Source organism: Hordeum vulgare, chromosome 5H (genome assembly GCF_904849725.1).
Source record: "Hordeum vulgare subsp. vulgare chromosome 5H, MorexV3_pseudomolecules_assembly, whole genome shotgun sequence".
NCBI classification, from domain to species: Eukaryota; Viridiplantae; Streptophyta; class Magnoliopsida; order Poales; family Poaceae; genus Hordeum; species Hordeum vulgare.
Genome location: NC_058522.1, coordinates 139781398 through 139804804, shown reverse-complemented (window position 1 = coordinate 139804804; position 23407 = coordinate 139781398). Strand labels below are relative to the sequence as shown.

General features: G+C 48.4%; 1 protein-coding gene across 1 annotated transcript; it reads right to left on the bottom strand.

Annotated features, from left to right (window-relative positions):
* Nucleotides 1–1679: 1679 nt before the first annotated feature.
* Nucleotides 1680–5594, bottom strand: LOC123452902 (guanylate kinase 1-like). Its single transcript, XM_045129637.1, has 11 exons — nucleotides 5313–5594; nucleotides 4887–4932; nucleotides 4667–4756; nucleotides 4099–4175; nucleotides 3884–4010; nucleotides 3019–3381; nucleotides 2824–2945; nucleotides 2562–2697; nucleotides 2412–2457; nucleotides 2213–2312; nucleotides 1680–2122 (listed from the first exon to the last, which is right to left on the bottom strand). The coding sequence occupies exons 2-11, from the start codon at nucleotides 4887–4889 to the stop codon at nucleotides 2014–2016; spliced, it is 1173 nt and encodes a 390-aa protein (XP_044985572.1). The 5' UTR covers nucleotides 4890–4932; nucleotides 5313–5594; the 3' UTR covers nucleotides 1680–2013.
* Nucleotides 5595–23407: the final 17813 nt, after the last annotated feature.

The following is a 23407-nucleotide window of genomic DNA, read 5'->3' as shown; positions in this document are numbered from 1 at the left end:
TTATATTTACGATCGGAGGGAGTATATAATTAACTGTGCCGCATCACCGCGTTCTCGTGCGGCGGCTAGATACGATCGTCCGATCTCATGTAGACCCATATGATTAAGTTTGATAAAAAAAATCGTTCAGCCGGAGCGGTGCAGTGCATGAGCCAAAGCATGCTGCCAGTACTAAAAAAAGGAAAAAGCAGGCTGTCTGCACTGTTTGCTACAGTAGCAAAACAGTGATGCATTGGAAGACATCACTGGCAGCTGCTTGATTTTTATACAAGGCATGTTAAAGTAATAAAGTAGCATATTTTTGTTATGTACACGCATCCTATCTGTTATGATGTTATAAACGATTTTAGAATAAAATTTTGATAACAAAATGTAGTTGCTATATCATCATAGAAACAATTTGTTAGCTCTCGCTATACCAAAACGATCCGACAGCTGCATAAAAAAAATTGTCCATTTGCTTCTGCAAAAACTGGTAGCTATGTTGCAAAATTTGGCAGTTGTACCAAAAATATGCGGAAGCAGGCACTATATCTCTGTATTATAAATTTTGTTGAGCGGCAAAACTCCTTTTAATCTCTTAATAATTCATTCATCATATAACCTTTAGAAATTTTCATGCTGCTCAACGAAGATGTGGCAACTAATTTTTCAAAAATGGACACTCTGTTATGAAATAACTAGCCACTAGGTAGAAATAAAATGGCAAGCGTGGCAAAAATACCGTGACAACTAGTTTTTACAATAACCAACGAGGTTCTGTGAAATAACTAAGTAGAATTAAACTGAGAAGCACAATGATACACCGCGACAACTAGGTTTTTGGAATAATCGACAAGCTTTACGAGATAACACAGTAACTAGGTAGAATTAAATTGACAAGTAGTACAACGAAACATCACGAAACCTAGAATTTTACAATAACCGACAAGCTTTATGAGACAATATCACAACTACTCCCTCCTTCCTAAATATCAAACATATTAGAGATTTCACTACATACAAAACAAAATAAATGAATCTACATTTTAAAATATATTTATATGCCTATATATGCAGTTTATAATTAAAAATTTAGAAGTCTCATATTTAAGAACGGAGAGTAAGTAGAATTAAATTTAGAGGCACAACAAACCATTTTGTGGGAACTAAATTTTGTTAAGCACTGACAAGCTTAATGAAATAACATGACAACTAGATAGAATTAAAATAACAAGCACGGCAAATTATTTGTAGCAACTGGATTTTATGAGCACATGTTTGCATAAAAACATCAACCAATACAGAGGTATCTTTTATGAATAGTGCCAACATGTTATTTTGTAAATACATTACTACTTTAGATGAACAGTCACTACTTAGTTGAACCATCATCACTACTAATACAGGAGTACTTAGATTACTTTATTTCTCTCACCCTACTTGGCGCTGCAAGCTCTGTCTCTAGCTAGTGCGCAAGGACTGTCAGCTGCCACTGCATGCTCTGCCACTACTCTTTTTTCTGCTTAGTTGGGTCTAATTATGTTTTATAAAGCAGGCATTATTTACTATAGTACACGTGTACAACAGGTCATAGTTTCAACAAGGCAATTTCTGAAACTCCTCATGATAAAAAAGATACAGGTTTTGCATATTAGGACTTATAAAGCAACAAGAATATGCATTTGCCGCAATTGGACTAACATTATAACATCACCTGATTTCTTCATTCGCGCAGACGAACAAAACAGGGTTCGGATAGGCCCTCATCATATGTTCCACTAAACAAATATAAGGTACACAAACCCTCAACGATAAGAGGTACAATACAATCCCTCAGCATGACTTCACCTCATTCTGGTACAAAGAACAAACGAAGCGCCTCTGTGGCGAACAAATGATAAATGGAAATAAATCCCACTTACATTTCCCTTTTTCTCTAACTAATATGTTTCTGAAGCTGTTATATCTCACTAATTGATCCAAATCCACCAGTCAACGCTTCTGCGAAATCGTTTGTAAGAATGTTTTGGGTTATCTAATGCCCTTCAGACCGTTGTCAATTGAGTTAACTGAGTGTGTCTTGAGACCTCTTGTTCGTCCAGGAGCACCACCTGTCAGAGAGGATAAGTCGACCGCTAGCCTGTTGAAAAATCCAAAGCATGCACGATTAAGAATCAAATCATTAGTTCACATCATCGCAATACATAAAAGAAAGGGCAAGGTGACTTACATGCTTGCACCTCCTTTTACCACTTCACCAGTTTCAGATTGCAAAAAAACTTTTGACTCTGTTTTGGACAGGATAGAATAACATGCGGTTGCTTTCCCATCTTCCATGACCAAAGCACAGCAAGATTTAACATTAAAATTTGACACAATAAGCATTATTAATGATATACATTGAAAATAGGAAGTTTCATGTAACTTACAACAACCATCTGAATCTTTGTGGTCATCATCCAACGAAAGCAACTTCTGCAGGTTGCAATAATAATTTAATACAAAGAAAAGGGTGCATGACAAGGTATTCAAATAATCAGGCAAGGAAAGCTTATGTAATCAGTGAGCTGTGTAACTACCTTCAAATTCTCATAGCATGCTTCAAGGTCATCATTTACCAAAAGATGATCAAAAAGACCTGGTGAATTGGACTGGTCAAGCTCAGCACGAGCATTTCTCAGTCGCTTTTGGATTTGTTCCTCTGTTTCAGTGCCCCTGCATAACAAAATGACCAGAGTGTAAATGAAGCATGTCTTTGCTTTATAATGTTGTAACTGAATTATCAAACAAAGAAACTTAGACTAGCAATGCATAAATACTATAATCTACAAATATATATACCGTGCCCGAAGGCGCTGCTCTAGTTCCTCGAATGACGGAGGGCATACAAAGATGAATACTGCTTCAAGAGAAGAAGCCCTCACAGATCGTGCTCCTTGGACATCAATGTCGAGAATGCACCTCTTCAATGAAAAGCAATGGAAAGATGAATAACTCACCTTTCAAAAACTAGTATAGAAGTGGAAGTGATTTTACCTTCCCCTCATCAGTAACAGATTCAACTGCTTCAATACTCGTCCCATAGAGGTTTCCATGAACATGAGCAAATTCAAGGAATTCCCCCTCACTTATATCCTGTTCCATCTTGCTTCTTCCAGCGAAATGGTAGTGAACACCATCTATTTCCTTCACCCTTGGAGATCTTGTAGTGTGGCTAACAGAGAAACCAAATTTTGATGGGTACTCTTTCATCAACTTTGCTATCAGCGTCCCTTTACCAACACCAGATGGCCCACTAATCACAACTGGCTTTTGGGCGACGCCAAGTACTCCCTTGCTCCAGGAAACAACTTCTGAACCCTTGATTTTCCGCTGTTGTTTAACAAAGGGGGTATCTATCTGAGATGTAAAGAAAAAGAGGGTGAGCTCACAAAGGTCAATTAGTAAAAAAGAAAATTAATAATCATAAAATATTGCCACACAAAAACATACTATACCATGCGCTACACACATACACGCTGAGAGAGAGAGAGAGAGAGAGAGAGAGAGAGAGAGAGAGAGAGGGAGAGAGAGATCTACATTTACTGAACAATAGATGGGCTGAAGGCACAACGCCAGTTACCATCATGCCATTAATACAGTTCTGCCAGTAAGACGAACTGATGAAGTACATCGTATTATTACAAAACAAACAACACAGCATCGTGAATACAACAAAACAAAAAGACGACCCTCTCAGTTTGTAACTCGGACATTGTATAGGCAACCAAAGAGTATCAAGTTTACTTGAAACTGACCAGGCCCACCATTAAAAAGGTGAATAAATCATTCCTCTGTGTTTTTTTAAAGTTAAGAACACTAGGCAGACCAAGAAGGATAGCAATTCTTTGTCAATCTTTACCTCAAGGAACCAGATGGAATCATTCAAGGAAACACCCTTCTCAACAATCAATATCTTCTCATCATTTACAAGAATTGCTGAGTGCGACTTGGATGGAGGCTGTGCTCCAAGTACTGTCGGCACAATCCTGCGACAAAACAAATAGTTGAATGACCATCAAGTAAGAACCAAGGACATTATAAGCACGGCAAGAACAAAAATGAGAAGTACAATACCAAGTCTGAGTTAGTTTGTCCAGAATTTTAATGCCAAAGGATGACTTTGCATCATCATCTGTTCTGCCAATTACATACTGCAAAAAAGGAAAGTGTTGTTACAATCTAGCTTTATACTTTAGAGTGCTCCTTACAATGATCAACACTACAGCTACATGGGAGAAGATTATTTTACTGAACATATGGAAAACAGTAGGTGTAAGTTGGTGCAGCCAGTGAGCCAGATAAGTACAAGGTCATTCGGCACCAAATATTATACCTACAGTAACTTTATAATTATTTATGAAATAAACAGCTCAGCGCTCCTTTTGATCTCGAAGTAAAAAAAGGATGGCATATCTTGGCTGTTCCAATACTAGCACAACACATTCTTGCGACATCTCTACCAAAACCAACGTGGTATCGCCACAAAGATGCAAAACTGGTGCCAGCTTTGTAAGCTCAATCTTATTAATGCGCAAGCAACATAATAGAGGTGATGGCTTGAACAAGAAATAGTGGCAGACAAACATATCTAAAACCAAAGTGAAAGCATATGTAAATAAGTTGACTTGTTCAAGGGACTCACTGTCTTATCGCCAACATCTATGGCATTCTGTTGGCAGTCCTTGGACCCAAAGGTGATGGTGTCAACGCGAAACTCAGGAGCCTCTTCACCCTGTTTATGACATGAACCCAAAATTTATGACATGAACCTAATATAATCTCCGTGCAATCTTTCTTGACATGGTAACAAACTACAACATGAAAAGAAGTGAGAAAAAAGGAGCGGCTACTGATGAACTCACCATAAAATAAGCCGTGATCGGGAGCAGATGCGACGAGCCTGGCGTCCTATTCAAAAAAGTGAGCATAGACAAACGATGAAGAAAAAAAGTGAGTAAGTTGCAAGTAAACATTAGATTAGATTGATTTGCTAAGAGAATAGGACCCAAGTGGATGAATTCGTCCCAACATCCACTGCCAAAAGAAGAAGCGAACCTTTCATTCACATTTCAGGAACCGAGGTTTCCACAACGAGGACGACAGGCTACACTAATCACGCGCCATTACCATTCCAAGGCTAGATCCAACAAAACGAGGCCACTAATAGGGGGGTGTCGTCTTCCAAGAACCAGGGACCAACCACCGTCGCCGACCATTCGAGGAACAATCAAGGAAACCCTAAATCGAGCCGTACGGGACCGAAAACCAGGTACGGGCGGGACACAAACCTCGCTTCCCCGACGAGATCCCGCGATCCTGGCGCCGCCCCGAGCTGGAGGACGGAAGGGGTCAGGAAACCAACGAACGCGGTAATGAATGTCGCCGCGGCGGCGGCCGGTGCGACGGGGCGGTCAGCGCGGAGGAGGGGAGGGGGGCGAGGCGGCGGCGCTGGGATGGGAGGGAGGGATCAAATGGGGGCAGGAGCCCTCGCGGGTTGGAATTTGGCAGGGAAGAAGCGACGGCGAGGCTGCGGCGTTTTTATACAACTTTTTCTCCTCCCCTTTTCGCTTTTCATTTCTCTCTCGCCTTTAATGTGGTTTATTTTATATCGAGGGAACTGCATTATTTTGGTCGGATTCGGTGGATCTGGTCTTGTGTCTTGACCCGAACCCCTGGCTAGTAGCTGGTTTGTTTGGACCTTTTCTACGGCAGCCTAACCCCCTTTTTTTGCCCTTTCTTCGCACGTTAGACCGACCTGAAGTCGATTCAATAAGGGGCAAAGGGAAAGTCTGAGGTCCATCTCAAGCATTGGAGAACCACAGCTCAACTTTTCTTTTTCTTTAAAAAAAAAATCAATCTATTCATCTATTAGTCAGGTAGTATCGGGTAGTACAAAGAACGCTAGAAGTGAAATTTACATACATGGTTCGTTTGGTGATCTTTTGCGGCGTCTGCCGTGCCTAGTTCTCGTTCCCGGTTCTTTATCAGAGTCAGAGTTGTGATGTCTGGTCGCATGTGACTGGGTTTTTAGCGTGGTTCTTTATATAGCTCCACACGACCTCTATAGTGCGGGTTGCATCCACAATTGCATTCGGCGAAGTTGGAGTCGTTTGCTTAAGGTTTAGGGATGGCGATGACACCTCAAGGGAAGGAGTGATGATGATGATGCATGTGTGTTGTCTCGGTTAGACCCTCATTGGAGTGGTGTGTGGCGTATTTTATGTGTGCCTGCCGCTCAGCGGCTGTACGGATTTCCGTTAGGTTTTTTTATAATTAACTCGGCAATTGGTTTTCGTTTGGTTTTCCTTAATTAACTGAACAACTTTTTTCTTCTTACTGAATGCAAGAATCCTACCAATTCGAAAAATATTACATCAAGGTCTATAGATTACCTAGCGAAGACTACAAGTACTTGAGCGAGTTGAAGGCACGTCGCCATTATCGCTCCTTCCTCATCGGATCCGCACAAACATTGTTGTAGTAGGCAGTCGGGAAGTCGTCGTGCTACGGCCCCATATGACCAAAACATCAACCGTCGCTGATGAAAAGAATCATAGATCAGAAGGATCCAACCTGCACACAGAGAGGTGTAGACGAACGAAGACCAGATCCAAACGGATTCACCGAAGACAAACGCCGGTCGGATCCCACGAGGTCCGCCGGAAACACACCTCCACACGCCCTCCGACGACGCTTGAAGAATCACCGAGACATGGACTAGGCGGGAAGAAACTTATTCCATCTACAATAAGCCGTCATCGTCTCGTCTTCTTGAGCATGGCACAAACCCTAACAAAACTCTGAAAAGCACCTAAAAATCGAGCCCTCCCGTCGGGAAGGGAAGGCATCCACCATGCCTTCACGTTCCAAGGACTATATGAGACGAGGCGGACCAGCGATGGTGACGAGAGGCGGGGAAACCCTAGATGGGAGTCCGCACGAGAGCAAGAGCGAAGGGGGCCACTCGCACGCACAACCACACAACATGCAACCGTCTCGGCTGCATGATCTGGACAAGTTTAGCCATCCAACAAGGGTTTGTATCGGTCTGCCAAGCGATCGAGACGTACTTATTCTGGAAAACCCGAGACAAACTGGGGACTCCTTCATTTTTTTCTCGCTTGCCTTCGTCGTCGCTCCACCACCCCGACTGCCATGCGACACCACTTTCAGAACTCGACGAGTCCGTCACCTCCAATGGTCCATCGGGGGCCCATGTCGCTTCTCATTCGCGTCTGTTCCACACCTCTCCTCCGATCGCTGCATAGCGCCATCTTCTCCTACGATACTCACCATGTCCGGCAACTATTTGGTGAATTTCCCTAGCTGGAAAAATTGCCCCTTCTTCTTTCAAGCAATGAATTCAGAGTACATATAAGAGCACTATGTTGAGTCGTCCGATGAGAAGGATTACATGGGTGAGACAGCGATGACGTTTGCGGTGCTTGTAGGGGCGGTGCGTGCAAATGAGCATGTTCTCAATTTCAAGGGATCGATCAATGGTCATCGAGTGCTCAGCCGCAATATGGTGCGTGGCCATTTGACGTTGACCCATATGCCATCTTAGCTGACAATGTTGCCCTATGCCCTCTTAGCTGACAATGTTGCCGACGCTTTCGGATGCGTAAAAATGTCTTCGATCATCTCTACCATGGTGTCTCGTCCTTTGATGACTACTTAATATTAAAGAAGGACGTTGTGAGAAGGATTGGGTTCTCTGGTTACCAGAAGTGCATGACCATACTGTGGATGATCGTGTATGGCACGACCGCTGATTCGTGAGATGAGTACCTAGGGATGTCTAACAGAACACACGAAGATGCCATGGTCAGGTTTGCAACTAGCGTGGTCGAGGTGTTTCGACATCACTACCTGAGAGAACCAACTGTGGTAGACACCGACATGATCTTGGCAATTTAAGGAGCAAGAGGGCGGCCAGATTTGCTCAGACATCTTGACTACATGCATTGGAAATGGAAGAACTGCGTGACAGCTTTACAAGGGCAATATGTGGGTCATGTTAAGAAGCCCACTATCATTCTTAAAGCACATCACATGATCTTTGGATCTGACACACTTTCTTTGGCATTCCTGAGTCTCACAATGACATCAATGTGATGAAGCGATCACCATTGTTTGCTAGACTAATGGAAGGAAAAGATCCTCATTGTCGCTATACTGTCAATGGTCATGAGTATGACAAGGGATACTATCTAGTTGAGGGTATATATCCTCTGTGGCCTAGCTTTTTCAACACCGTCGCTAACCGAGTTGGCCAGCAAAAGTCTCATTTTTTCAAAGATAAGAAGCGGCTAGAAAGAATGTTGAGAGGGCATTTGGAGTTCTACAACATGTTTTGCGGTTGTTCGTGCACCTACTAAACAATGGGATACAAAGACCTTGTGGGAGGTGATGACATGTTGTGTGATCATGCACAATATGATCGTGGAGGATGAGAGTGAGGATGCTACTGTAACTCTGGAATTTGAGAACATGGGTGACCCTATCAAAAATCTAAAAGTGCAACTAATCCTTGGGTGGTTTTGGTAATTCACAACAACATATAAATCATTAAACTAACACCTGCTCAAAGAATATTTCACGAAAATCTCAACATAGGTATGGTAGTGACATGTGGATGTGGACCCCTTAAAACACGAAGGACTTGATGAAATTCTTCACAACACTTTTGCTTTTCATAAGATGAAGTCTAGTAATCCTAAATTTGATGAATGCCTATTTGAGCTTCGAGACCTCATGCGTGCTAAATGAGATGTTAGAACTATTAACAATATCATCTTAGAAGCCATTCGAATTCATACTCTTGAATAGTGTCATGATCATGAAAATGATGAATCCATTGCCCTAGGTGATGAATGTGCCCCAATTGATGACGAGGATGATGAAAATGGATATTATGATGACGATGAACAATTTGACATCGAGTATGAGAAGACAATGAAGAATCTTAGTCTCGTGGCTAACCTTATAGACTACATGTGCTGAAGAAAAGAGTGGATTCTTGATAGTGGATGCACCGATCACATGATCGGAGACAAAGACATGCTTCGTCAACTTGCTACAGATAACGTTCCATGCAAGTAAGTGACCTTTGGAGAATCATCCAAGGGTAAGGTTCTTGCCTTGGTAAGGTGGAAATATCTCAATATATCTCTATTCAAAATGACATGCTTGTTGAATCCTTGGTTACAATCTTCTTTACGTATCTAGACTTGCTGACTTAGGTTTCAATGTGCTATGTACTAAAGTAAATTGCCAAGTGTTTCGTTAAGATGATCATAACATGGTCTTTACCGACATTCGTAGAGGTGATCTATACATTGTTGACTTCACTAAAGGATCCCAACCTCGTACATGTCTCATTGCAAAATCTTCTAAAGGTTGGTTATGTCGTAGAAGGCTATGACATGTTGGCATACATAATCTAGACAAGCTTATCAAATGTGATCATATTCTTGGTGTTAAAGATGTTATATTTGACAAAGATAGACCTGTTAGTGCTTGTCAAGTAGAAAAACAAGTTAGAGGAAGTCATCCCATGAAGAAGATCATTACTACAAGATGACCACTCGAGCTACTCCATATGGATCTTTTTGGCCCAACTCTTACAAAAGTCTTGGTGGAAAATCTTTTGGCTTAGTCATAGTTAATGTTTTTTATAGATTCACATGTGTGTTCTTTATTGAGGACAAAATGCTGGATCAAAAGATCTTCACGAACTTCGCCTAGAAAGCCCAAAGTTGGTTTAAAGTGAAGATCAAGAAAGTTCGGAGCGATAACGGATAGGGGTTCAAAAAATTAACATTGATACCTTTCCTCGGGAAGAAGGCATCTCATGGGAGTTCTTGGTTATGTACACGCCTCAACAAAATAGAGTTGTTGAGAGGAAAAACATGACTCTCATAAAGACGGCAAGGACGATGCATGATGAGTACATGACGTCGAGAGACTTTTGGGCGAAAGAAGTGGAACCGGCTTGCCATGCCATAAATAGGCTTTACATTCACAACATTCTCGGTAAAACGACATACGAGCTACTCACCGGTAACAATCCCCAAGTTGTATACTTTCGAGTATTTGGCTCTAAGTGTTACATTTTTTTATAAGCATTGTCGTGGGTATAAGCCTGACAGTAGATGTGTAGGGTATGAATGAGATGGGCAGAGTCCTAGCTACGGCGAGGTTATATGAGTTCAGGCCCCTCTGCGGTGGATGTAACAGCCCTACGTCTCAGTGCTCTCGGAGCTTGTTACCGAGTGTGATATGGATTACAAAGATTTGCTAACCCCTTTACCAGTGGGGGAGGGCGGCTTATATAGAGTGCGCTGCCCCCCACAACGGTTCTGACTCAGGGGTGGAGTAGTGGCGATTGAATGCGGACGTTACAGGTAACGTATGCTCTAACTGCTAATAGATGCACCCGGAAACGTACGGCAGTTTCCCTCCGGAGAGGTTACGACGTACCGAGTGTATCCAGTCGGTGAGCCTGGTGTCCTCCGAATGCTAGTTACCGACTGGATGATTCAGGGCCTGTTACCGACTGGATGACGGGGATACCTTGATTCAGTCGGGGCAGACTTAGGGTCCTGTCCTTTGTGTGGGGTAGTCCTTGGATAGGATGTGTACGGCAGGCCTATGACCCTACCTTAGGACTATGACCCCATCATTAGTCCCCGAATGGATTGGGGTTGAAACATAGAAGCGGTGCTTGAGGTTCAGATCCGACTGAACTAGGTTCGGCTTGGGCGTTGCTTGCCTCTATCCATTTTATGTCTCTCGACCAACGCTCCGAGTGGAAGTGCTTGCGAAACAGACAGTCGGGAACCGAGTGCTCCCACGACATCTTTTGGCGCGACTGGTCAACTGACAGCGGCGGATTTTCTGGGATCTCAAATTTCGGGTTCCGCGCGCTCAGCGGGGGCGACGTCAGCGCGCTCGAGTAGCGCCTGACTCCTCGATCCTCGCGCCTTTAACTCCTCCACCGATTTCGCCGCGGTTGGTTGGGTGGATAAGATTTCGGGCCCGCTTGCCAGCGACCCAGTCAGTGTTCTATTTAACTCTGGGCGACGAGACCGTTCGGTTACAATCGCCGAATCCTTTGCTCTTGCTTGCTCCGTCTTCCTCGCCATCTCCTGCGCCTGTACGCCCTTCCCTTCCCCTCTTTCTCGAGAGCTCGCCGTCGCCGCCATGACCAAAGGTCAGACCAGCAAGATGGAGGCAAGGAAGAAGAAGAACAAGGCGGCGGCTGCTCAGCGGCGGCAGCGGCCGTTGCCGGCGGGGTGGATCCAGGGAGACTTTCTCCCCTCCACGGTGACGGAGGGGGACCTGCTGGAGCTGGTAGAGCATGGCCAGCTCGTGCATAAGTCCTGGAGGCTGCCGGCGGACGACGAGGTCGAGCCGGCACCACGGGAGGGGGAGCGCGTCTTGCTCCTCAGCCATGTTCACAGAGGTTTCTCTCTGCCCCCGCATCCTTTCTTCAAAGGTATCATGAATCATTTTGGTGCTCAACTCCATCACTTCCCTCCGAATGCCATCGCCCACCTTTCTGCCTTCATTGTTTTGTGCGAGTGCTTTATCGGTTGCCCCCCCCATTGGGGTTTATTCAAACATATCTTCTCCGCCCGCTCTCAAACCATCAAACGTCTTAGTCAGTCGGATGACAAGACGCATCTCCTCCAGCTCTGCGGGGGTTTAGGGTTTCAGAAAAAGAGTCGGAGTAGCTACCCTGCTCTCCAGTTGAGCGAGTCGGTTAGGAACTGGCAGTCGACGTGGTTCTACTGCCAGGACATAGCCTGTCCGAACGCGTCGACTGGGCTGCTTCCATTTAGTCTAGACCGCCCTGCTCCACCCAAGCAACTCGCCCTCTCGAAAGCCGAGAAGAACGACATCCAGCCTTTGGTCGAGGCACTCGTGGATGTTGTCAGGAGGGGGGTCACCGGTATTGACCTGTTGGAAGTCTTCATCGGTCGGCGAATCCAGCCTCTGCAGGCCCGCCACCATGCTATGTGGCACTACACAGGGCCCGAGGATTCCACTCGGACCAACGTGGAGGGCATTCTCGAGGAGAAGGTAACCTCATGGGTGCTCCAAATCACGGGTCCTTGTGAGAACCCCAAAGGAGCCCGCCGAGTGACGCCTTACAGCGCGGACAACCCTCCACCGAATCAGGTGAGCAGCATTAGCCGAGTGCATTGAACTGTCTTGATTTCAGTCGTTTATTTATATCTCCGTGTGATGCTTAATGTTTCTGACTAAACCTCATGCAGGAGTGGACCAACTGGTCTTCCCCCGTCTCGAACGGGAATCTGGAGGAGGAGGAAGAAGGCAGCCAGGAGGGGAGCGTGGAGAGCGCCGAATATGTCACCGACAGTGGGGAGTCGGAGGAGGAAAACAGCGAGGAAGAGGAAGAGGACGAAGAGTCAGATTCGCCACCTCCGCGGCCAGAACATCGGAGTAAGGGTCGGCATGAGCCTGCCGTCCCTTCAGCCCCTCCTACGTCGTCGAGTGCTCCGCCTGCTGCTCCGGCGGTACCGAGTGGTAGAGGCACCAAGAGGGCCAGGGACGCAACCACTGAACTTGCAGGTCAGTCCTCCAGGGCGCCCAAGCCGAGTGGGCCCAAACCTAAGAAGGCTCTGTCGCGGATGAGGATGGCCGTCCCCGTCACCTCTACGTAAGTGAATCTAGCTTTCGGCTCTTTCTGTTGACCGAGTGAACTCTTGTTTTACAAGTAGAATGGACTTCACTCGACAGGGTTGCCACTTCTGCGACCTCGCCGGCCCGCCAAGGGGACGACCCCATGGACACGGACGACGTCGTTTCGTCTCAACCAGGTATGTTGTGGGAGAGTCGGGTATTTTATTTCCGTAGATTGCATCATCCTTTTCTTTTTCTGAGGCGTTATGTTATTTGGCTTGTTAGGGGCGATCTGTCTGGACGAGGGTGACCAGGGGAGAGCTGACCCCGTCGTGGAGCCTGCCCAAGAGCATGTCCTGGAGCCTGTCCTTGAGGCCGCTCTTCCTGCTGCCGCCCCCGCCGCCAACGCTCCCCCGACCGAAATGCCTCCCCCGACTGAAGTGCCTCCGCTGACTGAACCGGTGCCGGTGGGTGAAGAACCTACTGGGGCGAACCTTGGGATGCCCCATGAACTTTCCACGATTCCCGGTTCGTCGAATGCTGAATTCAGCATTCGGCGTGTCCCAGAGGAGCAGGTGGGGGCGGCCAAGGGGGCCATGATCCAGGTGGAGCTGATGGCCGGAGAGGCCAAGAGGGCTTATGACTCCGTTGCGGCCTTGTATCGGCAGAGCTTGGAGCTGCGCGATGACTTCCGAGTAAGTAGCCTAGTAAGTACTTACTTTTCTTCTGTAGCCCACTGGGTGGTATTGTTGTTGCAATGGGTTCACTCCGAGTGAACCCAGTGGGTGTAGTCCCCGAGACTTCTGTCGAGTGCTGGCACCGACAGTTGTCTTTATATATTTGGTCTTTATTTTAGTTGTGTCCGTAGACAAGATTTCCGAGTGCGAGTACTTATTGCAGTCGGAGTGCTCTTGCGTTAAGAGTCGCCGAGAGTAAGTTGCACGTAGGTGGAGTAGAATTAGCCTTTGAGGCGTAGGAAAACATGCATCTCAACAGGGCGGACCTGCGTGAGGTGCATGCCAGTGGGGTCACTCTCAGTGAACCCACTGGGTGTAGTCCCCGAGACCGCTGTCGACTGCTTGCGTCGGTAGGGGTCTTAAGAACTTAGCCTGTGAACTGATAAACTTGCTGATTACCCTTTGTTTCTTGATGCAGAAAACTTGTGAAATGGGAACTGCTTATGAAGCCTTGAGAGCGGAGAGGAACCAGTACGCTGGTGAACTAGAAGCTGCAATGCTCGCCATGGCCGGCATGAAGAGTGCACTGGAAGTACGAGAGAAGTCCTTGGAGGAGGCGCTGGAGGCAAACAGGGTGTTGGTGGCGGAGGTGGAAAGGCTGAAGAAACAGAGGACCGAACTGCACAATCAAATGGCTGTTCGGAACAAACGATGGACAGCTCAGGAGAAGTATGTCAACGACTGGGCTGTCCAGATGATGTCTCGTCTGGCAGGTAAGTCTTAATGCTTTGTCGAGTGGTTGTACCGTGTGACCAACACTCGGTTTTTACTGTATATTTGCTCGTTTGGTGCAGATTTTTGTACTGATGCCGAAGCTGAAGCACCGGGTGTGGAGCAGTCCATGAAGGACAATGTGCCACTCAGCGAGGACGCCAACCGGGATCTGCTCCGTGCGCATATCCGCGTATGCAAAGTGGGTCCTTTCATCAGCCGATTGAGAGAAGTCTTCGGCCGCATTGAGAAAGATCTTTGGCCGGAAGACGAGTCGCGGCAGGAGATGGGGAGTCTGTTGGGGCGACTGGATGAGATTCCGGCCCGAGTGCAATCCTGGAAGAAATCGGCAGCACGTTGCGGTGCTGACGTTGCGCTGTCTTTGGTCCGAGTCCATTGCAAGGAGGTGCGGGAAGATAAGCTGAAAGCATTGAAGGTCGCCAACACGAAGAAGCTTCAATTCGAAGACTTCATGGAGACGTTCCTTGAAACTGCTACCCGCATCGCAGATGGAATCGACTTGGGACACTTTTGTGGAGCCGTCCAGTCCTGACGCCGGCCCAGCTGACGCATGATCGAACTTTATCCTCGGTATGCCGAGTGTTTACCTGTAATATACTCTGGCCACTTCTGTTGGCGGTCGTACTTTTAAATCGGTGTGGGTAAGCTTGATCCGCACCGAGTCAGCTATCATTTTGAACTTATGTTGTCGGAATGAAAACATTTATTCTTTTGTTTGAATGTTGTTTCGAGTGCAACACTTAGTGCATACTCGGAGAAGATTAAGACTTAGGTGATTCTTGGTCACGTCTAAGTCCCCGAGTGCAACGTATAGTGCACACTCGGAGGAGGTTAATAGTTAGGCGATTCAGAATCGCAACTAAGTCTCCGAGTGTGACGTATAGTGCACACTCGGAGGAAGTTAATACTTAGGCGATTCAGGATCGCAGCTAAGTCCTTGAGTGTGACATATAGTGCACACTCGGAGGAAGTTAATACTTAGGCGATTCAGGATCGCAGCTAAGTCCCCGAGTGCGACGTATAGTGCACACTCGGAGGAAGTTAATACTTAGGCGATTCAGGATCGCAGCTAAGTCCCCGAGTGCGACGTATAGTGCACACTCGGAGGAAGTTAATACTTGGACGATTCAGGATCGCATCTAAGTCTCCGAGTGTAACGTATAGTGCACACTCGGAGGAAGTTAATACTTAGGCGATTCAGAATCGCAGCTAAGTCCCCGAGTGCGACGTATAGTGCACACTCGGAGGAAGTTAATACTTAGACGATTCAGGATCGCAGCTAAGTCTCCGAGTGTAACGTATAGTGCACAGTCGGAGGAAGTTAATACTTAGGCGATTCAGAATCGCAGCTAAGTCCCCGAGTGTGACGTATAGTGCACACTCGGAGGAAGTTAATACTTAGGCGATTCAGAATCGCAGCTAAGTCCCCGAGTGTGACGTATAGTGCACACTCGGAGGAAGTTATACTTAGGCGATTCAGGATCGCAGCTAAGTCCTCGAGTGTGACGTATAGTGCACACTCGGAGGAAGTTAATACTTAGGCGATTCAGGATCGTAGCTAAGTCCCCGAGTGTGACGTATAGTGCACACTCGGAGGAAGTTAATACTTAGGCGATTCAGGATCGCAGCTAAGTCCCCGAGTGCGACGTATAGTGCACACTCGGAGGAAGTTAATACTTAGACGATTCAGGATCGCAGCTAAGTCTCCGAGTGTAACGTATAGTGCACACTCGGAGGAAGTTAATACTTAGGCGATTCAGAATCGCAGCTAAGTCCCCGAGTGTGACGTATAGTGCACACTCGGAGGAAGTTAATACTTAGGCGATTCAGAATCGCAGCTAAGTCCCCGAGTGTGACGTATAGTGCACACTCGGAGGAAGTTAATACTTAGGCGATTCAGAATCGCAGCTAAGTCCCCGAGTGTGACGTATAGTGCACACTCCGAGGAAGTTAATACTTAGGCGATTCAGGATCGCAGCTAAGTCCCCGAGTGTGACGTATAGTGCACACTCGGAGGAAGTTAATACTTAGGCGATTCAGGATCGCAGCTAAGTCCCCGAGTGTGACGTATAGTGCACACTCGGAGGAAGTTAATACTTAGGCGATTCAGGATCGCAGCTAAGTCCCCGAGTGTGACGTATAGTGCACACTCGGAGGAAGTTAATACTTAGGCGATTCAGGATCGCAGCTAAGTCCCCGAGTGTGACATATAGTGCACACTCGGAGGAGGTTACTACTTAGGCGATTCAGGATCGCAGCTAAGTTCCCGAGTGTGACGTATAGTGCACACTCGGAGGAGGTTACAACTTAGGCGATTCAGGATGGTAGCTAAGTTCCCGAGTGTGACGTATAGTGCACACTCGGAGGAAGTTAATACTTAGGCGATTCAGGATCGCAGCTAAGTTTTTTTTTGTGTGTGTAAGAACTCTGAATCTGCACAAAACTGAATCTGCTGAATATATTATTTCTTCAAACTTGTTCGTTGCACTGCTTCAGTCGACGATCACGTATAAAAACGCTTGAGGAGATCTCCGTTCCATGCGCGTGGCTCGTCTGTCTCCCTCTGAATATTGTAGAGTCTGTATGCTCCGTTGTTCAGCACCTTGGAAACGATGAAAGGCCCTTCCCAGGCCGGAGCCAACTTGTGTGGTCTTTGCTGATCTACTTGGAGCACCAAATCGCCAGCTTGGAACGTGCGACTCCTGACGTGACGTGCGTGAAAGCGCCGTAGATCTTGCTGGTAAATTGCCGAACGAGTGAGTGCGATTTCGCGTTCCTCCTCCAGAAGATCGACTCCATCTTTCCTTGCTTGTTCCGCTTCGGCTTCAGAGAAGAGTTCGACTCGCGGGGCATTGTGAAGCAGGTCACTCGGAAGGACCGCTTCTGCTCCATAAACGAGGAAGAACGATGATCGCCCTGTTGATCTGTTCGGAGTGGTACGGAGGCCCCAAAGCACTGAGGGTAACTCGGTGACCCATGCACCAGCAGCATGTCCTACCTCGCGCAAGAGTCGGGGCTTCAAACCTTGAAGGATAAGTCCATTCGCACGCTCAGCTTGTCCATTGGATTGCGGATGTGCTACAGAAGCAAAATCCACTCGGATACCCTGACTCGTACAGAAACCTTTGAATCTGTCCGAGTCGAAGTTTGTCTCGTTGTCTGTGATTATGCTATGAGGCACTCCGAATCTGGAGATGATGTCCCTAACAAACTTAACGACTGTGGAGGCATCGAGTTTCTTGATGGGCTTGGCTTCTATCCATTTTGTAAACTTGTCGACTGCCACCAACAGATGTGTGTAGCCCCCTTGGCCTGTCTTGAATGGTCCGACTGTGTCTAATCCCCAAATTGCAAATGGCCACACAAGTGGGATTGTTTTTAGTGCAGATGTTGGCTTGTGGGACTTATTGGAGTAGAACTGACAGCCTTCACACCGGTCGACCATAGCTTTGGCCATCTCGTTGGCCTGCAGCCAGAAGAACCCAGCTCTGAACGCCTTGGCGACGATTGATCTCGAAGAAGCGTGATGGCCGCAGGTTCCCGAGTGAATATCCTCTAAGATCAACTGTCCTTCCTCAGGGGAGATGCAACGTTGAAGAACGCCTGAAACACTCTCCTTGTACAATTGACCGTCAATGACCGTGAATGCCTTCGACCTGCGAACTATCTGCCGGGCTTGGACTTCATCTTCTGGAAGTTCTTGTCTTAGGATATATGCCATGATCGGCACAGTCCAATCGGGAATGGCAACCAGAATCTCTGTGACCAGATCAACCACGGCAGGCACATCGACTTCGGTCGGATCTGTTGCGCTCTTGGGTTGGACTAGTTCTTCCGTGAAGGGATCTTCTTTGACTGAAGGAAGATGGAGGTGCTCGAGGCAGACATCACTCGGGACTGGTCTCCGAGTGGATCCGAGTTTCGCCAACTCGTCGGCTGCTTGGTTCTTCAGCCTTGGAACATGATGAAGTTCTAGACCTTCAAACTTCTTCTCCAGCTTCCTGACTGCACTGCAGTATGTTGTCATGGTGGGGTTCCTTACATCCCACTCTTTCATCACTTGGTTGACCACCAAGTCTGAATCGCCGTAGACCATCAGGCGACGGACGCCGAGTGAGATGGCCATGCGCAATCCGTAGAGAAGAGCTTCATACTCTGCCTCGTTGTTAGAGGAATCAAAGTGTATCTGAAGCACGTACTTGAGCTTGTCACCCTTTGGCGATATGATCACAACACCAGCGCCGGATCCATTCAACATCTTAGACCCATCGAAGAACATTGTCCAATGAGCCGAGTAGATGTGAGTCGGTTGCTATTGTTCTACCCATTCTGCTATAAAGTCAGCCAGGGCTTGAGACTTAATAGCTTTCTTGGCCTCGAACTTGATGTCGCAGTACAGCATCTCCATTTCCCACTTCGCCACTCGGCCTGATGCGTCCCGACTGTGGAGAATTTCTGACAACGGAGCATCAGAAACGACAGATACCGAGTGGTCTTGGAAATAATGGGCCACCTTCTTTGCAGTCATATAGATCTCATAGATAAGTTTCTGATAGTGGGGATATCTCTGCTTGGAAGGGGTCAGGACTTCAGAGACGTAGTACACTGGCCGCTGGACTTTGTATGCTTTGCCTTCCTCCTCTCGCTCGACTGTAAGAACAGTACTAACCACTTGATTTGTGGCCGCGATATATAGAAGAAGGGGCTCTTTACTGAGCGGAGCAGTAAGAACCGACTGGGTGGAAAGTAGGACTTTGAGGTCGTCGAATGCGATTTGGGCTTCGTCTGTCCACTCGAAGGTATCTGACTTCTTCATGAGTCGGTACAGAGGAAGTGCTTTTTCGCCAAGTCGACTGATAAACCTGCTCAAAGCCGCTAGGCAACCTGTGAGCCGTTGAACATCGTGTATTCTGACTGGCCTATCCATTCGGACGATGGTCCCGATCTTTTCGGGGTTAACATCGATCCTTCATTCGGAAACGAAGAAACCGAGTAACTTTCCGCTGGGAACGCCGAATGAACATTTGGCTGGGTTTAGTTTGATATCGTACCTACGAAGGTTGGCGAATGTTTCTGCCAAGTCAGTCAGCAGGTCGGAACCTTTGTGTGACTTGACTACGATATCATCCATATATGCCTCCACATTGTGACCGATCTGGTCGAGGAGGCATTTTTGGATCATGCGCATAAAGGTAGCTCCTGCATTCTTCAAACCGAAAGGCATGGTGATGTAGCAGAAGCACCCAAACGGGGTGATGAAGGCTGTTTTCAACTCATCGGGACCATACAGACGGATCTGATGATAACCCGAGTAGGCATCAAGGAATGACAAACGCTCGCATCCCGCAGTCGAATCGATAATTTGATCTATGCAGGGGAGCGGAAAATGGTCTTTCGGGCAGACCTTATTGAGATGCTTGAAGTCAATGCACATTCGGAGTGACTTGTCCTTCTTGGGCACCATGACGACATTGGCGAGCCACTCGGAGTGGTGAACCTCGCGAATGAAGTTGGCAGTCAGCAGCTTGGCCACCTCTTCTCCGATTGCCTTCCTCTTGTGCGCCGCGGACCGACGCAGGCGCTCTCGGACGGGCCGAGCGACAGGATCCACATGCAGTCGGTGCTCAGCCAACTCCCTGGGTACACCCGGCATGTCAGAAGGTTTCCATGCGAAGATGTCCCAGTTCTCACGGAGGAATTGGGTGAGCTCGGCTTCCTATTCAGGATCGAGGGTGGTGGAGATGTTCGTCGGGGCGGCAGACTCGTCCGTCGGGTGGATGCTGATTTTCTTCGTCTCTCCCGCCGACTGGAACGCGGACTCAGAAGCTGGTTTCTTCGAGCGCATCAAGTCGGCAGGGTCGACTGTCTTCTTGTATTCGTCGAGCTCGAGTACCGCCATCTGATGGTCGGCGATTCTTGATCCCTCTTGCAGGCATTCCTCGGCTCGCTGGCGGTTGCCGGTGATGGTGATAACGCCCTTTGGGCCCGGCATCTTCAGCTTCAAGTACACATAGCACGGGCGTGCCATGAAACTCACGTACGCTGGGCGGCCCAGAATCGCATGGTAAGCGCTCTGGAAATCCACCACCTCGAATGTGAGCTTCTCCTTGCGAAATTTTTTGTCAGAGCCGAAAGTGACGTCCAGCGCGATCTGGCCAAGTGACTTGGCCTTCCGCCCGGGGACGACTCCGTGGAACTGCATATTGCTCTCGCTGAGTCTGGACATCGGAATGCCCATTCCCTTGAGGGTGTCGGCGTACATGATGTTCAGTCCGCTACCGCCGTCCATGAGGACTTTGCGCAGACGGAATCCCTCCACCACCAGGTCGACGACCAGAGCCTGTCTTCCTGGAGTGGGGACATGCGTTGGATGATCCGACTGATCAAAGGTGATCGCAGTCTGAGACCATTTCAGAAACTTGGGAGCAGTCGGAACGGCCATGTTGACCTCTCTGTTCACTAACTTCAGACGACTCTTGCTTTCGACATCAGCAAAAATCATGAGGGTTGCATGGACTTGGGGGAACGGATCCTCCTTGTCTTCCTCGTCCTGCTCGGGATTCTTCTCACTCGATTGTCCTTCGCTGAACCCTTGGATCAGGAGACGACACTGCCGAGTGGTATGCTTCGCGTATATGGGATTGCCTTCTTCGTCCATCTTCGTGTGAATTGGACAAGGCTGATCCAAGATGGGATTGTTGAACGGCTTTTTCTTGGGGGGCAGATTGTGCTTTCCCTTTGCCCTTGAACTTGGCGCTGGTCACAGCTGCAGCTTCTGCCTGCGGTCTGGGTGGAACTTTCTGTTTCTGCTTCCGAGTGTTACCTCCGTCAGCATCTGCGACTGTCTTGTGTTTGCCGCTTCGGATGCGGTCTTCTTCCTCGCCATTTGCATAACGAGCAGCTATCTCCATCATCTTGCTCATGGAGATGTCGCCTGTCCGGCCGAACTTTAGGTACAACTCTCTGTATCGCACGCCTGCCTTGAATGCACAGACTGCTTGATGCTCGGTGACACTCTCCACCGTGTGGTAAAGAGTCGTCCATCGCTGGATGAAGTCCCGCAAGGGCTCATTCGGCTTCTGGACACAGTGCTGAAGCTCCACAAGGCCTGCAGGGCGTTTGCACGTCCCTTCGAAGGTCCTGATGAACACTCGGGCAAGATGTGCCCAACTGTAAATGCTTGAGGGGGCTAACTGGTTCAGCCAAGCTCGTGCCGAGCCGTCCAGCATCAGAGGGAGGTGCTTCATAGCGACATAGTCGTCCCCTCCTCCGATCTGGACCGCCACTTGGTAGTCGTCTAGCCATGTTTCAGGCTTGGATTCCCCCGTAAATTTGCCGATTCCCACTGCCAATCGGAAGTTGGGCGGGATGTCAGCCGAGCGGATGGCTCGACTAAAACACTCGGGGCCGGACACGATGGTCCTGCTGCCACTCGGACGATCCAGATCGTGGCCATCGCGGTGAGCTCGACCCCTGTCGACTCTTCGCTGGGCGATTCGCCCTCTTGCGTCGGGTCTTGGGTCGTAAGCGTCACCGACTGAACGCCGACCATCATGATGTCGGGACCCATAGGGTCCACCCCGCGTAGGGGTGCGTGAACGGCGGCGATCTTCACGGACCATGGAACGACTACCTCCTCTGTTGTGCTGATAGGAGCCGGGGTTGTGAACCGACCGATGCGTGTTCGCATGGGCGGAACTATTGTGGATCCGATTGTGTGATTGGGAGACTGCCGAATTCTGCTGCTGCGCTATGTGCAACAGAGCACGGATCTGCTCGATTCCTCTTCCTGCCTCTGAATCAGTCGGTTGGAGGGAATCGGCGATCTTAGCTGCCGCAGCCAAGTTGGGGAGAGGTGTGCGGAACAACTCTACGTTGCTCTGCCGAGTGTGCCGACTGGCAGAACGGAGAGGCGGACGGCGTGCACCAGATGCTTCACCGACTTCGTGCTCGTTCCGGGCGGGTTGATGGGGATCTTCATGGGTGTTGGCCATGTGAACTTCTGCTGCAGGCTCGCGGCCCACGTACTCGGAAGGGAGCTCGTTCGGAACCGAGCCCGAGCACTGGGGATGCGGGGCGACCACAACAGACTCCAGAACCGCCACTTGAGAGGACGCGAACTGACGCGCTCGGGCATGCTGCACCCAGCGTTGCAGACGTGGGCTGCGAGATCGCTTGCTGCGACGCGTGAAGAAGGTGCAGGCCGGCAATGGAGCCGATTGTTGGAGAAGAAGAACGCCGCGAGCACCGGCACAGAAGTGTGTGGCCCCGCAACGGGGAAGCGCCTCAACGTCGAGAGGTGCCTCCCGAAGCCACGCCGAATCGTCGACGACGAAGGAGAGAGCGCCGAAGAGGATCTGGTGACCCATGCTCGAACCTCCACCGGACGACATGACGAAAAGAAGTAGTTGCAAACTCGCCGGAAGTCGCTTAGACGCCTGCCCCATGGTGGGCGCCAACTGTCGTGGGTATAAGCCTGACAGTAGATGTGTAGGGTACGAATGAGATGGGCAGAGTCCTAGCTACGGCGAGGTTGTATGAGTTCAGGCCCCTCTGCGGTGGAGGTAACAGCCCTACGTCTCAGTGCTCTCGGAGCTTGTTACCGAGTGTGATATGGATTACAAAGATTTGCTAACCCCTTTACCAGTGGGGAGGGCGGCTTATATAGAGTGCGCTGCCCCCCACAACGGTTCTGACTCAGGGGTGGAGTAGTGGCGATTGAATGCGGACGTTACAGGTAACGTATGCTCTAAATGCTAATAGATGCACCCGGAAACGTACGGCAGTTTCCCTCCGGAGAGGTTACGACGTACCGAGTGTATCCAGTCGGTGAGCCTGGTGTCCTCCGAATGCTAGTTACCGACTGGATGATTCAGGGCCTGTTACCGACTGGATGACGGGGATACCTTGATTCAGTCGGGGCAGACTTAGGGTCCTGTCCTTTGTGTGGGGTAGTCCTTGGATAGGACGTGTACGGCAGGCCTATGACCCTACCCTAGGACTATGACCCCATCAAGCATCATCATTCAAAGTTTGATCCTAAATCTCATGAACGTTTTCTACTCGGTTACAGATCAAACTCTCACACTTACCGTGTGTACAAAAACTTCACTCGAAAGTTGAAGAGACGGTAAATGTGAAGTTTAATGAGACTAATGGTTCGCATGTCAAAAATTGCCAAATGATGTAGGAGGTAAAGAACTATCATAAGCAAACGAAGATTTGCCTATTGGCAAGATTCGTCCTGTGGAGGTGAAGGA

What these genes read in the sequence shown, in the direction of transcription:
- LOC123452902 (XM_045129637.1), bottom strand. An exon ending in CAAAGATTCAGATGGTTGTT is followed by an intron (nt 2,313 to 2,411) that starts GTAAGTTACATG and finishes TGGTCATGGAAG; the next exon opens with ATGGGAAAGCAACCGCATGT. An exon ending in GTAAAAGGAGGTGCAAGCAT is followed by an intron (nt 2,123 to 2,212) that starts GTAAGTCACCTT and finishes ATTTTTCAACAG; the next exon opens with GCTAGCGGTCGACTTATCCT.